Source organism: Schistocerca nitens, chromosome 11, assembly GCF_023898315.1.
Source record: "Schistocerca nitens isolate TAMUIC-IGC-003100 chromosome 11, iqSchNite1.1, whole genome shotgun sequence".
In the NCBI taxonomy this organism is placed as follows: domain Eukaryota; kingdom Metazoa; phylum Arthropoda; class Insecta; order Orthoptera; family Acrididae; genus Schistocerca; species Schistocerca nitens.
Window position 1 is genome coordinate 211,973,272 of NC_064624.1, and position 16,096 is coordinate 211,989,367.

General features: G+C 45.4%; 1 protein-coding gene across 1 annotated transcript in view; it reads right to left on the reverse strand.

Moving 5' to 3' along the window:
* Nucleotides 1-16,096, reverse strand: part of LOC126212795 (protein AF-17-like) — a 117,386-nt gene that overhangs the window by 50,956 nt on the left and 50,334 nt on the right. Inside the window, exons 7-9 of the mRNA XM_049940197.1 lie at nt 12,149-12,444; nt 5,929-6,292; nt 379-756 (exon numbers count right to left, since the gene is read on the reverse strand). Of these exons, the coding sequence (XP_049796154.1) occupies nt 379-756; nt 5,929-6,292; nt 12,149-12,444 (1,038 nt within the window). The remainder of the gene's footprint in view (nt 1-378; nt 757-5,928; nt 6,293-12,148; nt 12,445-16,096) is intronic.

The following is a 16,096-nucleotide window of genomic DNA, read 5'->3' on the forward strand; positions in this document are numbered from 1 at the left end:
AACCATTTGAAATGAGGACTACAGAACGACTCAATAAAGCTAAGAAAATAATTTACAGCAATACTTCACTAAAAGAAGGGGTTGGGCAATGAACAACGGTCAATTTGGCAACGAAATTCAGTCTCGTGGGGAGTGACAATTCTAAGGGAGAGACCGAGCCTCGACTGGGTACGAGTGGACGTAGGTCGGAGTAGTTGTGCAGAGCTGAAGAAACACTCAAAGAATACTTTAGATGGGAGAGTACACGGGATCACTCTTTAGACCGAGTACCGTAAAAAGGCAAACCCTTATGACCGCCTGCCAGAAATAACCGCATGCCCCGCACTCCGGAGGCAGTGGCTCCTCCCCTCCCGCACGCAGCAGCAGTGTCCTACTCACGGCTTGACGTCCCGCTCGTCCTTCTCCCGGCGGGCACGACTGACGCCGGTTACAGGAAGGGCCGCCTTGGCGGCGGCGGCACTGCTGACGCTGCAGGACCTGCGCGACGACGATGAGGCGGCGGGTGCCGACTGCGCGCTTTCCGACCCGGGGCTGCTCGGCGGGGACTCCTTGACGGGCAGAGGGGGAGGGGTGGGATCGCCGCCCCCGCGCCGGCTCTTGGTGAGGGGGGCCACCGTGGGGGCGGACGGGAGACTGCTGCTCCCGCCCATCCCGCGGCGCGGTTTCCCGCTGCGATTTACGGCGACCTGCGCCGCTGACTTCGTGTCGACCGGTGGGGTCGAGGTGGACGTCCCCGGCTTCTCCGTCGACTGCGACCTGCACGGGAGGCACGTACGTCGTTACACGTGCTCTACTGTGACGAGGTATCGATAGGGACAGGAAAAAATAGTTTTATTTTATGGGCAAGTTCAGTGTTAGCTTTTACCAAATTTGGTATAAATTTTTGCGAAATTGGGTGTTAATTATTGCAGAGTTTGGTGCTACTTTTTGTCACATTAACCTCGATTTTTTTTGCCAAATTCTCAGTTGTTTTATTTGGTCTATTTCTGAGATACTTTTTCCTTTTCCGTGTTATTTTTCTCCGGTTTTTGTGCTTTTTTCCAATTTCAGTGCTTTTTTACAATTTCAGTGTTTTTTCCAATTTCAGTGTCATTTTTTGCACATTTCCGTGTCATTTTTTGCCGAATTATGAGTTATTTTTTGCCAAATTCTGAGTTTCTTTAATGTGTCAAATTTGATGCCTTTTTTTTTCTAATTCAGTGCTACTTTTTCCCTAACTCGGCGTTATTCTTTGCCAAATTTTGTGTTATTTTTTGTTGAATTTGGTGTTACTTCTTGCGAGATTTAATGTGTTTTACTACCAAAGTCGGTTAATTTTGTCAATTTTGGTGATTTTTTCTCAGTTTCATTACCGCCCCCCCCCCTTTTTTTTTTTTGGTGGTGGTGGGGGGGGGGGGCTGTTACTTCAGATGTCACATCATACTTCGTTAGGCGGGCAATGAACTGTCATTTTAAGATTATACACGAACCTCAGCCTTGAGAGGAAAAAGAAGAGAAAATGCAACTTTAGTGTTCAATAACTACCGGTTACGAATATTGTTTAATTGTCATCATCAGTTTTATAACATTTTTGTATGGGAAAAATGACATATTTAACGATATTGCGTAAAAATCACTTATTTCGTGATATATTTCACTAAAAACTATCAATTTCGCATTATCTTTTTCAGGAAATTTTTCTGTCCCTAAGTATCGGAGCGATTATATGCGAGACAATTGCGCGGCAATACAGTTTACATAATTTCAAATAGGCCACAGTGGCTATTCTCGATGTGACCTCAAACTTAATAATACAATATTGGATGATATATTGTCGTGAGAGATGCTATCACAGTGTAATTTTTAAAATTTTACTGTAGCAGTCTCGCACCAGAGCAAGTTGGTACCATCGTATCTGTTCTCATACGATTGTCGACATTATTCTAATTTGTTTTTCTTTCTTTATTTGATCTCGTTTTACAAATGGCACATACATAACAGTTTCACACATTAGCTACTTTCCATTTGAGCAGGAATTCATAAAATATGATTGTTAACATTGTAATTTCCTGATTACAATAGTCTAATTTGTTTATCTTGAAATAATTTTTATAAAGAGATACCAAGAATTTATATTTTGTAAAGAAGACATGTAGTTAAAATTTTAGTGAGCAAATAGTTGTTTGTTTATAAAGTGATATAGCTCAGTGAAAAGCACTCATTCTTCTCTTCTCAGTAAACATCCTAATTTTTTCAAAAATGTCTGAGCCCAACGCGTGGCTCATGTTCCCGCCATCACGTATTTTACACCCTGTTTTTAACGTACTTCCAACTCACTACATTAATTTAACTTACTACTGTCAAAGGGTCGCTGCTTTGCCTGACCGTGAGTGGCGTTAGCAGCGCGTATCGATATATCCCCTCTCGTAGTATCTCTGCTCGACTGCTATTACTTCCCGGCCGTTGCCTGCCGTAAGGAGTTCGGGTCTGCCAGTCAGATGCAACGCGTCTGGTGCACAGTCCGGACCTGCCAGTCGGGGAGATGCAATGCGGCACCAGTGCAGTCGGGTCGGAGCAGCAGTGAGGTCTGCGTCGACACGGCTCTACCGACCGTCGCTGCCACCCGTCACTCGAGCCGGGTCACGGTCTCGACGGATCTTCGGTCAGTCGCCCTACCGGACGACGCGTTTCGGCTCACCGATCGTTCGCGAGTCGGACGTGTGTATGCGCACATCGACTCCCTTTCTGTCTTCGTGCGTGCTTAGCTACTGTCGGTTATCGTTCAGGTCTTCGTGCAAGTGTTTGTCAGATTACAATGACGACCATTTTAGGTGTTGTCGGCATTCCGAGCGAGTCGGTCGAATGCTGTGGACCGCGGAAGTTATCTCTGCGCGGTGCAGTCGGCTGAGTCCGCAGGCAGTCCCCGTGCAGTGTCGGCGCACGTGTGGAGCTGTCCGATCGCTACGAGCTTCGTGGTGCTCCGACTCGGGACGTCAAAGTCGACTAGTGGTTTCATGTACCCGAGCCACGTCCATTCGCGTTACGTGGTTCGTTTCGGTGGTTCACTATTGGGGATGTTTCCCTGTGAGCGACACCGAGTGTTTGTATTGCTGAAATTTAGCCGCCACGTGGTGGAACTAACTATACCGGCTGACTACAATTCGAGTGCACCTGCAGAATTTTCCGCCTTGTGGCCGTTAGTGTTCCAGTTACCTGCCCCGGTCACTAACGTAATTTCAGGCCGTGTCCTTTCCTCACCTGTTGTCGCTGTCCGAAACGGTGGGTAGTTCGACAGCTTAATACGTATACGTATTTGTGGATAATAGTGCCCGTATCATTTTGTGTTTGAATTCTCACGTACCGATTGGCGGCAAGTCACTCGTCTGTCGGTCGGTCCGTGGCTGTCACTCGGTCGTGTTCCGACGGATCACCACCTGTCTCACCGACGTGAACGAGGGCAGACCGACCCCCTGGAGGCTTCCGAGTGCTGTTGTCTCTACTGTCTTTCTCAGTGGCGTTTAATTGTCTGTTTATAATCTATCAGAGCTAATGATAAAAGAAAATTTCTCGTTTGTACTGTGTTTTATGGAAGTAAGTTTGAATTCCGACACGTAGATATTTGCTAAAAGGTTATTGCCATTGTGTTGTCTTTATTTTAGTCCGGTTTCATCTACTAAAAACTTAAGGTTTATGGTTAAAATTTTTATAAAAATTTTGTAAAACTAATTGTGGTCCTTCAAACTTGGAACCTTATTCTTAAAATTACCTTTCAAGGTTAAACACTGCGAGCTTCTGCCTTTGAAAGGTTATGGTAATTTATTTTAAAATCTTGAAAATTTTATTGTGGGCCTTCAGCCATCTTGTTTATGTTTGTCTAACCACCATTGACTTGAAGCTTTCAACCCCATACATTTTAATGATTTTATATTCTATTTTAACTGCATTTTTATCTTGATTTTTTTAGATTTCTTGTTTGGAGGCCTTGAGCCATGAAAGAATTGCATTTTGAAACTCGTAGTTGTAAAGGTTCGGCTAAGTGCCGCTTTGATTGTAAATGTGTTGTTAAATTACAATAAATTATACTTTTAAGGTGAAACTGACCCCAACCTTATTTGGCCCTTTCCACAATCCTAATCACCTGTTCTGCCCAGTGGGTTTAGCAGGCGTACCAATGTCCTATTTCAAAAATTATTGTAATCAACATTCTTGTGTTCCAGAACCTTCGAATCTCAAATAACGGTTACTACCAAAAATAAATGCCATAGTTCTGTAGCCATTATTTTTCTGATTCCAAAAATGTCTACTTTCATTAGAACTTGTTATTTTACTTATCATTCAATTTAAAAAATTTCACTCATTTAATAAGAGAAGAGAAGAATGAGTGCTTTTCACTGAGCTATATCACTTTATAAATAAACAACTACGAACCCTGTGATCCCCGCAGAAGCAGAAATTGTTTACATGAAGCTCTTATAATTTTCTCAATTTTTTTCTTTATCCAAAGCACAGTTAAACAGACTTACTTATTTCCTAATTATACTTTTATTTTCACTAATTTTGGCTCTTTCAGGTTAATATTAAAAACATAATAATTCATTCTGCTTATTACTATTATGCTTATCTGTAAGCAGATGTGCAGAACAATGCTTCTGTCAATCGGTGGCTAGCACCAAATTTATGAATAACACAGTCAGTCGGAGGATATGCTTTGTTACACGGACAAGACATAGTCGGTACCAAGTTAACGTGTGTATTACAATTATTTGGCAGCAACCAGTAATAATGTTAAAATGTATGCAGCCACGACTCCGAAACGAACATCTGCACGTCAGAAACTCCACTCGACGTAACGTAGATGGGTTCCATTAACCAGTTTCCGATACCAGTAAAGTGACTCGGTACGCACGTAGTACCTTCCGTGTGTTATCTCTAACACGTACGCGATACCACTGTGCCACCTCGCTCGGTGCACGTGGGTAGTTGTGGTCGGAAATTACTCTCGTGTACACAACCCCGAGAATGTTTATAGAACAAAGTTTGCAACATTTGATAATTTGGGACACTCGACATTATTGTATCTATACCTGAAATGTTTATTACGCTGTAAAAAATGCCCACAATGTATTTCACAATCTGGTGCATTCCGGAAAGTTTAACACTCTGACTGACAATCTCATCACCTGTCGGGACGTGACAATGTCAATAGCTGCCAGTCCCGTCACTCGACGGGAAGAGATTTCTCACACTTTGTAATAGGGAATCGTATATATTGACGGGCACAGTCACTCTCTGTCGTGTTGCGAGTGCCGGCTGATAAGATTTCTGAAATGTCCGTAGCTTCTAAATTGACTGGTAGATCGAGTACGTTGTGCAAAACCGAGCTGCCAGAGGACAGAAACTATATGTTCGGTAGGTACAGACACGGCTGACGAAATTTTGCACAAATAAGAGCCAGATTTAGTTCATGACGACGGTGTGAAATGGGACACTGACAGTTCCCGTGACGATTCTGACTTTGTGCGAGAAGAATTGTGTCACACTTTGATCTATTATTTCCCAATCTGATTTTGTAAACTTTTGTCAAAACAATTGTTTACATTCATTTGTGAGAGGTTTTTTTTATTTTCTAAACTACGGAACATTTGTTCTCTGTTACGCATTCGGAAAATAAAGTGTAAAATGGCTTTCCACAAAGAGTTCGGTCGAACAAATGTCTAATGTTTCCGCAACTAGTAAAATGGGAGAACACAATGAAGCAGACCGTAACTTCTGTATCTCAGAGCCACAGTAGACCGAGACGGTCTACAAAGTGAGCAGAGTCGCTTACGTAGAATTCTCGACGAGTATATATTTGAGGTGGAGACGTGTCGCCCGAACACCCAAACGTACACCACTAACCGACACTGCCGAGGGTGACCGAGACATTTTCACAAGGAGTGCCCTACCCACCTCTGCCTCTTGGCCGGGTGGTGGTGGGCCGGCTGCGGCTCTTCCACCATGACGAGCGTCGACGTCTGCTGCGGCGACGGCGTGTGGCGCGGAGGCGGGGGCGACGGCTGCGGAGGTTGGATGTGGTGCGCCGAGTGCGCCATCGACTGCTGCAGCTGCTGGAACAGCGTCGGCTGCGGCGCGGGCGGACCCTGCGGCGGAGGCGTCGGGTTCGACGACGTCGCCGCGGCGTCCGCCACGGGCGGAGGCGCGGGTGCGGCGGAGGCCGAGGCGACGGGGGCGGCCGCGGGCACAGCCGCGCTGGCGGCCGACAGCGGCACCGACACCACGATGCCCTGGTGGGGGCTCGACACGCCACCTGGAACTTGAGTACGCCGGAGTTCGTTCCTATAATCTCTCGGAATGTGGTCTAAAAGGTGCGGGGGTCGTGCGTGCACTCGGCACCGATCCAAAAAATGTAGTAGGCCGACTGCCGTATCGATTCTAAAAACTGTTAATTTTAGACAACAGTTTATCAGTAATTTTTAAAGTCTCCACAGCGTCGCAATGTGCCACAGTTCTGCGTGTGTGGCAGCCGACCGACGAGTGGCGAGCGGCTCGACTGTGACGGGTGGCGAGCGGTGGGGCGCATCTGCCGACTGTCGAGAGTGGCCGCCGAATGTAAGGTACTTCAGTGTTTTCTTGTAATAGGAGTTACCAGACTGAGACGGACTGGTTCTCTCGGGTGTATGTCAGACAATTTATTCTGTTAAAGTAGAGGAATGTTACAGGTAAGTACTAATGTTTTATCAGATGCGAAGGGTCGGCACAAAAGCAACTGCAGAGAAGTGAATACCGATTTGGAATACGTGGTCGTAATGTAATACGAATAGGGGAGAGATAGCGACAGAGATAGAGAAGTCTAACGCAATTAGTGGTCGAGAGGATTAAAAAGGATTGCTCCTTTACTTTGGAATCTCGAAAGCAGTTACTGCTCGTCCGACACAATGCCACCATCATACAGCTGGGGGCACACGTCAGCACAGAAATTGTGCCGTAACGATGGGAAGGGGGATTCGATACACGTGCTGTAACTGACACTGGGTACGTGCAAGTTTAATCTCACACACACTGACATGTGGACATTGTTTGTACAAGTATATTATTATTATTATTATTGCTATTACTATTTTCTGGGATATCTTCCACCACAGCCGCACAACGGAAAATGATTGTATCTTACTCGATAACAGGAACACAGTCTTCAAACTAGAGAAAAAGTGCTACGACTATAACAAACTGGAAAACCAGGTTATACTGAAACATAATGCCTCCGAATTCTTTACTCTGTTCTCAATATTGTTTAAGGTATTACACGTCACACATATTACTTTTTCAACTTTCCCCCTTCTCTAACCCGAGTTGTAAACTAGACGACTCCAAATTATAGTGACTAACATTTCGGCGTGTATCGAAACTATATCTGCCCGCGTGAAACGGCGTGCCGTAATCGAGTTTCTAACTGCCAAAAATGTCCCTACAAGTGAAATGCACAGAAGGACGGAAGTCACGTAGAGTGATATTATATCGACACCGGTAACGTGAAACGACGGGTCGTCCGTGCTCGTAACGAAGCAGAGGACGACATTAACCTCGACACGTGCGACAGTGATCAGAGTCGACAACTGCTTACGGAGACGGACGGGACTCGTCAGAATCGGGTCGGTGAACTCGGCAGAGAAAACTGTCTGACCCAGAAACGTCTCCCGGGTGAGTGTGGGAGAACGTACGGGCCCCCACCGCAGAACTGCAGTACAGACACCCGGCCACACGGGGGGCGCCTCACCGAGGCTCGTTCCTGACACGAAACGGAGGAGACTGGGCTCTGTCGACAGTCCGTTTTGTGTTACGAGTGAAAGGCTGACAGTTTCGTCGGCAATACTGTGACAGGTGGTGAAAGCCGGGTTCACCATTTCGTTGCGAAATGCTTCCAAAATTCTAAGAACACCTTCACGAACTTCACTTCGGTAGTGACAGAGTGGTGCCGGCAGAGGTGAGGTCGCGAGACGGTACTGACGAACCGGTCTCTCGGTGCGAGAAATGTCCACGTCACTGGGGTGACTCGTTAAAGAACGAATATGCGGACTGAGATTTCGGCCACAGCACAGGAGTACTACCTAGCACAGCGAGCCGGACGGTGGGAGTGCCGTCACATTTACGCTCGCGAGAAAGTGAGGCGACGACGGTAGTGCACGGCCCCACGACCCCGAAAGCAGAGCACCGCCACGCGCCGTACGTCTGCACGCCGATTCCCCACGTGGCACGGTAACTGAATAGTGACTGACATTCCCGTTTGCTGGCTCACAATATATCTGTTTGATCAAATCTAGTATACTGCTCGACAGCCCGGCACACTTACGGCGTCGGTTCGAATATATTATATATATAATAGAGGGAAACATTCCACGTGGGAAAAATATATCTAAAAACAAAGATGCTGTACCTTACCAAACGAAAGTGTCGGAATGTTGATAGAGACAATAACAAACACAAACACACACACATATTTCAAGCTTTTGCAACCCACGGTTGCTTCATCAGGAAAGAGGGAAGCAGAGGGAAAGACTAAAGGTTGTGTGTGTGTGTGTGTGTGTGTGTGTGTGTGTGTGTGTGTGTGTGTGTGCGCGCGCGCGCATGTGCGAGTGTATACCTGTCCTTTTTTCCACCTAAGGTAAGTCTTTCTGCTCCTGGGATTGGAATGACTCCTAACCCTCTCCCTTAAAACCCACATCCTTTCGTCTTTCCCTTTCCTTCCCTCTTTCCTGATGAAGCAACCGTGGGTTGAGAAAGCTTGAATTTTGTGTGTGTGTGTGTTTGTTTGTTTGTGTGTCTATCAACATACCAACGCTTTCGTTTGGTAAGGGCACACACCGTATACGCACGAACGTGCCGAGTTCATAACACGTCCCGCGACACTTCTCACGACCAGTTCTGGACTACCGACGTTCAGAACGTATCGGCAAAACGAAACCGGTGTCCCGTATCGTCTTTCCGTGCATCCTTTTACAAAATGGAGGGCACGAGAAATGAGACTTACGAACTGGTCACACTCTGGACGGCAGAGTAGTGCCCTAGAATGTTCGAAGTCAAAGAATATTAAACATAAGCACAACTCCCTCCAAAGAACTGCTGCACTGCTCGGCCCCAAACTAGTGATACAGATAGAGAAATTAACTTTCTCATTTCTCAATTCTTCAGCAATGACGGGATTCGTTATAAGAGTTTGGAAAAAATCTGCCACCGGTAAGTTATGTGGGCTGCCGCCACAGGAAATGGCAGTGACGAAAAAAGTGTGCGACGCTTTCTCCGAGGCACAGACGGATGCACCCAGAAGACAGCTGTCGGCAGTAAATGTGGGAGTGGCAGGAGAACCGTCGACAGCAGGTCCACTGCCACGTTCACTGCAAGTGTGTGCGAGTGCCACTGAAGCCGAAAATGGCAATTTGGGTTAATTTTACTATGAAAATAAAAATAAATATATATTCAATTAAGTAATTGTTTCAGTGATTAACATAATTGGATTATAGCTTACATAACCGTCCAATCCTTCAAAGAAAGTTTCAGAAACTGTAGGAAATATTTGAGATAAGGTCAGCTTTGAAATGCGGAATAAATACGCGAGGCTTTGATGGGGATCTCCGGTTGTCAAAAAAAAAAAAAAAAAAAAAAAAGTAATAATAATAATAATAATAATAATAATAATAATAATAACAATAATTTAGAGTAACAGCAAGTCTTTGCTTTACAGAATTGATTTACTGAAATTTGTGTCTTTCTTCGAAACAACTGGCCCTGTAATATCTATCAGAATTTCAAAATCTGACGGCGACATCCTCGTGAAGTTACGAAAAACGTAACTGTCTCTCAAACTCTGCTCTAATGTCACGTCATTCGCACCGCATCTTCTACAGCAAGTTTTTGTCCACTACACTATTTTCTTCATCTGTTCATTTCATCGAGTATCATTAATTCTTCACCGTCACTTTTCATAGCGTACGTCTCAATGCGAAAACAAAACGGTAAACAATTTCGACACAAATGTTTACATTCCTACCGACGTAGTAAACACAGGTATCGTTACACTTTGACTACAGTCACAGTGGCACCGAAATAGGTCTCCAGAAGTTCGCCCCGTGATGTCGGCCGACAGTCGGTTCGCAGTGTCCGACCTCCTCTGTCAGTTTGTGGTGAGAAGCTCTTCTGTTCCTATTCTGACCAATATCTGGTTCCGACAGAATGTGACTTGTACTGTACATACTTAACTCGGTTACTGGAATAACCACATAAGTAATACGAGTATATGAGAAAGAGGGAGAAATAGTCTACTGCATACTCGAGAGGAATAGGAGTCACACTGAAACTGAGATTACGAACTTTTTGTCCAGCTTTACATAAATTCAACAAAAAGCACGTATCTTAATGAACCTTCAATGACTGTCATTCAGCTTATGTGCTAAAGACGAATATAAATTTTAGAGTACGATAATCCAAACACCTAAAGCACTGAACACATACGCCACATTTGAAAACCGACTCGTAACACAGATTCACCACGGTACTGGCTCGAGAGCACCAGTAAGCACTAATAATAATTTGTAGACAGCTAATGTCTGCCTACCGTCACCCAAAAAAGATCCGCAACAGTAACATTAAGCATCAAAATAGACATATGCCACCCTTCTTGCTTGAACACACAATTTTTTGAGCTTATAAACTAGGCCTAAAAGTTTGGATACATATTTTGCCAAATTGCAGATGACATACTGCTTCAAGTACAGATACGAGGCTGGAATAGCTTCACAGCCACAGGACGTGCTTACATCTCCCAATAGAGCAGTGACTTCAGACGGCAGACACGTCCGTGTCACTACGTTCCTCATCGTCGGGATGCCGTAAACTTTTCCTTTCCTGCACTGAGCTTTAAAATTTCTCGAGATCCACATTTCACACGTGGAAATCTCTAGCATTTCATTTGGGGCGGGAGCTGGGGGAAGAAAAGAAAGAAAGAAGAAGGCGATGAAGAAGAAAAAGAAGGAATGACCACTGTCCGAAGTCTGTACCTTTGAACACAGAGACTGCTCGCACTGAGACTCCGCACGTACCGACGTACCGATTTGAAAACACCGGACGTCTTCAGCCGATGTCGGTTGTCGGAGGAGTCCACCATTGACGGTGCCAAAGTGCAGCATTATCTCCATTTTGTACGGTAAGGTTGACAGACAATACATAATAGTGCAAATAAGCACTATTAATTAATACATTTGATTCTTCCGTGATTGCAGTTCGATATTTTTTAACTTGTGTTTTTTGTGAGTGAGCACCGAAGCCGGCTCAGGTCGTCTGCTGCGTCCAGCACCGGCTGCCGTATACGACAGACTGAGACGTAAGGCAACAGCCTCAGGTAGGGGCAACTCGGGACACCACTTTATTTTCAGCAGTGGTCTAACAATTTTCAGATATCAAATATGTCATTCATATTTTTCTACAGTTACACAATGCATTAGGACTCTGCCGAAGTTATGTATCGTCGAAAGTTGATCCGCCACATAATGACAATTTTACACGCTTCCGGATTATGCTACAAAAATTAGTCTTCCTACAACTGTCACGACAAAGTTCCAAATATGACCTCTGTTTTTATTTCTGCTTCATTAAATCAATATAATACAATTTGTAACAGATGCTTTATACATTAAATTAATTTACAAACGTGTATCAAGTGATGCTTACGATTTGGCATATTTCAGAAAAATAGTACTTTATTTTCATAATCACATAAACATCTTTTATTTCTATTACCTTTCTAGAAGTTTTTAGTTCACAAAAAGTATAAATTCATTCAAATCTGTCTGTATTCTGAAACGCAGGAATGATCTCGTAATTAATTTGACTTGCAAAATGTTCTAAGGGGGACACTATACATTGCACTCGCCACATGGGCCACCGAAGTTTAGAGGACGAGCCCCAGGACACCGCACTGACACCGTTCTTCATTTTAACGATAATTATTGCGAATTTTTTTCTCGCTCCAGTGGGAGACCTCTGAACGAAAGGAATAGAGCCCCATTAATTAGCTCTGTTCCGCAGCATATAACACAGACGAAAACGATATCAGTCCGAAGAAGTACAATTCAAAAAGGCAGCAACACCCTCAGTACGGCGTCGTCACACATTCACTCACCGGGGCCGCCCGCCGTGGCGATGACGTTGGGCGACCGCACCACGACCGACGGAGGCTGCGCCCCCGGCGGGACCGCACACCCGCCCCCGCCGCCCACCGTCACGTTGGCGCCCACCTCCAGCTTCACCTTCCGGCCGCCGACCACCTCCGGCACCGCCTCCCCGGGAAGGACCGGCCCCACCCCTACGTCCGGGGGCGGAGTCGGCGTCGACGCGGCGGGGCTCTCCGAGGCGGCAGTCGGCGTCCGCCGGCCGCCCGTCTTCCTCTTCTTCCCCGTGGGGCCGTCCGTCTCGTACCTGCGACAGAGACGTAACAGTTCGGAGGCGTGCCGTGGTGAGTTTACTGCCAGAAAAAAAGGTAAAGAGACGTACGGTACGGTGCCCCGGGACGGGAGGTGACGGCACCCGACCCCTAGAGAGACAGACGCCCGAGCGACACACCGCGGCTTCGGGTCGCTGCAGAGTCACGCGCGGAAGACTTTGTAACGTGCAGCAGGAAGTGATGTAACGGTGCTTTTATTATAAGTGAAAAGTAAGAGGCACTATAACTGCGGACCACACAGTAAAGGTCTATTACAATTAAACTTCTGATACTCGAGCCACAGCAGTAAAAAAACTATTTACGGTACGTGTACCCAACTTTATAGGAATGACGTTCAGACGTGTGCCGCAGGATGTGTCGTCGTAGTGTCAGTGCGACGACTCACCCTCGGGCACTGCTACTGCTACGGCAACGTAGGGTCGAGGCGGAAACATCAGTGTGCATTACAGTCGCAGACAGTCGATGTGAGCCCGGACGGGGTGAGCAGGGCTCTACTCGAACATTTATTTTAACTTCGGAAGTTAGAATTAACTGGTGATTTGGGAATTGCTCCTGGGAGAGACCGACTTCCATCGGAGCCACAAATCATTTGAGATGTTACTGTAGCCACGGCCGAGAATGACGGACATACCGTGTGACCTAAAGAGCTCGTCACAACAGCTGAACATTCTGCAGTCCACCGTTCGATAAACGATGTGAACAATCGTGAAACGACACCTGTGCAAACGATACAGAGGTGGTCGTCACACTCGAGTGACATTTGTAACCGGAAGGTGAACACGGTACGCAATTTACAAATGTTACCTTCCTGTGTTGAACTAAAAATATGTTTCTTTCAACGGTTTAGTCATTATTACTCTTACAAAAGTTTTCACCAAGTTTCAACAGCCTACGATCACCTGACGAGTAGTGAAAATTTAATCCTAACCACCCTGTATTTGGAGCATAGTATACTGTAGTTTGTCCTCAGAGTCCAAACTCGGAAGACGGAAACGACAATCTACTGGCTTATTATTTCCTACGACCCGAGATGTTAATTCTTACGACTGTAACACGGTGTATTGAGAATGATAAAAGAAATTATGTTACTGCGCAGCTAGCTCAAATATCAGACACAGGCTCCGGAAGAGCATAACAGAATGGTCAAAATCCAGCTAAATTGAAGCCGGTGCTCAAAGCTAATAATACCCGACAGCTGAGAGCAGAACGGCCACTCACAGTACTCGCAGTGAGGGACCGACGCCACCACAAGTGTGGGAGACGCCTGCCGACGGCCCTCGGGGATTGAGAGGCCGGGAAATACAGAAGCGTCCGATCTTACCCGTCGGCTTTGACCCATGACGTCACAAATGTAGCGGAAACGACTATAAACGACAATTCCAATATGGCGGATATAAAAACATCGCATACGTATTATCCAATATGGCGGATATAAAAACATCGCATACGTATTATAAACACTGAAATACACAAGTTTCACAAAAAGCCTAATGACTCTAACGGGACAAGCGTGGGAAATTGGGGGTTTTTGGGTGGGGACAAACTAAATATACACAAATGTAGCCACCGACCGCCATACAAAACCACGCAAAACAACGAAATAAATCAACATCACAAAACTGACCAAATACCAAAAAACACATTCCTATCCAGAATCGGACACTTCCCTTGACCTATGTAGCTCAACAGAACCTACCGATCACATCCTCCAAAAAAAAAAAAAAAAAAAACTTCCCTTACACCTACATACATCTACAACAGCTCCCAATCACATAAATTACGATCGAACACTTCCGTTGACCTATATAGCTCAACAGAACCTACCGATCACATCCCCCAACACCAACCTAAAAAACCAACACTTCCCTTACACCTACATACATCTACAACAGCTCCCAATCACATAAATTACGATCGAACAAAGATATTCAGGGCTACGCTACAGATCAATGTGTAGGTCCCTAACGTCACGGGTCAAAGCCGACGCGTGAGATCGGATGTTTCTGTTGACACAAAACATACATCAAAAACAAAAAAAAAAACGGAACTTACCTCAAGAAAGTTCCAGCCCCACAAACTAGATTGGCCACCACAATCACACACAAATGCACCCTAACTAACCACTTTCGGCCTATACATTTTACCCACAGCCCTTAAAAAAACCCGAAAAATGCAATAGGCCTCTGGGACACTCTTCCGCCAACAGTACTCATCTAAATGAGACTGAAGGTTGGAAGAGCGCCTCTTCCCCCTCCCAAGAACTGACTTAACCGCCCCCCACATCCCCTCAATTGTGTTAGTGCAAGCCCCAGTATCATAATTCTTAAATTCTAGACTGTGGTTCACTACTAAATGATTAAATCCCCTGTCACCCAACCCCCTATAAGAAGAAAAAGCATCAGAAACTATTGTGGACCCGGGCTCTACATACTCCTCAATTAACCCCACTAATTCAGCCTTCGACCTCCCCTCCACAACCCTAAAAACACATTCAGTACCCCCACCCCCGTGAACAACAGCCCCCCACACCCAAAGACCAGCCACAGACTTCCCCCTCCCATACTTCCTTTTACCAAACTGCGACTCGTCCACCTCCACAAGCACCCCATGCCCACCCAACTTACCCCTGTACTTAATAAATTCCGAACACACTTCACGACAAAAGGAATACCAGTCTAAAACAGTCCTCTCACTCACACCAGTCTCAAACGCGCAAAAACTCTGTGGGCATCTATAACAAAAATAATATGTAATAAGCACAATCTCACGCATGCCCAATCTAGACTTCTCGAACCAGGTACCACGCCTTATAGAACGCCATACGCCATCTTTCCGGCAACACCACATGTATCCGTCGCTGGTCCGAGAGGCCTGAACTTTAACCAATTTCATCGCCTCAAGGCAAAGAGAACACTTAACAACTTCGGCGATTAAACTGAATAGTTGTAAGAACTTGATAAGTTCTAACGCTGTCTCGCCCATCATCGCCCTCAACCGAACACTATTAAGGCGGTCTTTCATATCCATTCCTAAACAAAAAACCACAACCAAATACACTCAATAACAAACTCACCCGACATACAGCAATGAGCATTAAATTAAAACAAACGAAAACCATGAACACACCACCAGAGAGCACCACAAACAAAAACAAGACTAAACTCCGCGCCGTAATGACGTCACACACCACAACACGCTTACGTCACGGGTCAAAGCAGACGAGTAAGATCGGAGGTTTCTGTTGACCCAGAGGCCGACACATGACACTGTGTCTAAAAGTAAAGTCACTGTTCGCCGTTAACTTATTTTGGTATTTGGACATATACACCATACAGCTACCTACATATTCTGAGATTTCGTAACCCAAATGTATTTCAACATTCCTTTTTCTTTTGAATAAATATATTACATTCACACAAAAATTTATCAAAGACTTCATATTCCGTCATATTTTTTGTTTACAGCAAATAGTTGACACCAGTTCCTAGTTTCAGGGCAGATTTTACTAAAAGGGTCAGTAAATCTTTTTGGTGACTGTCACAAAACTGGGGGGGGGGGGGGGGGGGGGGAGGGGGGGACAGTGCACCACGAAGGAATTACCCAAATGGGGCGGAAATCAGCAGATGT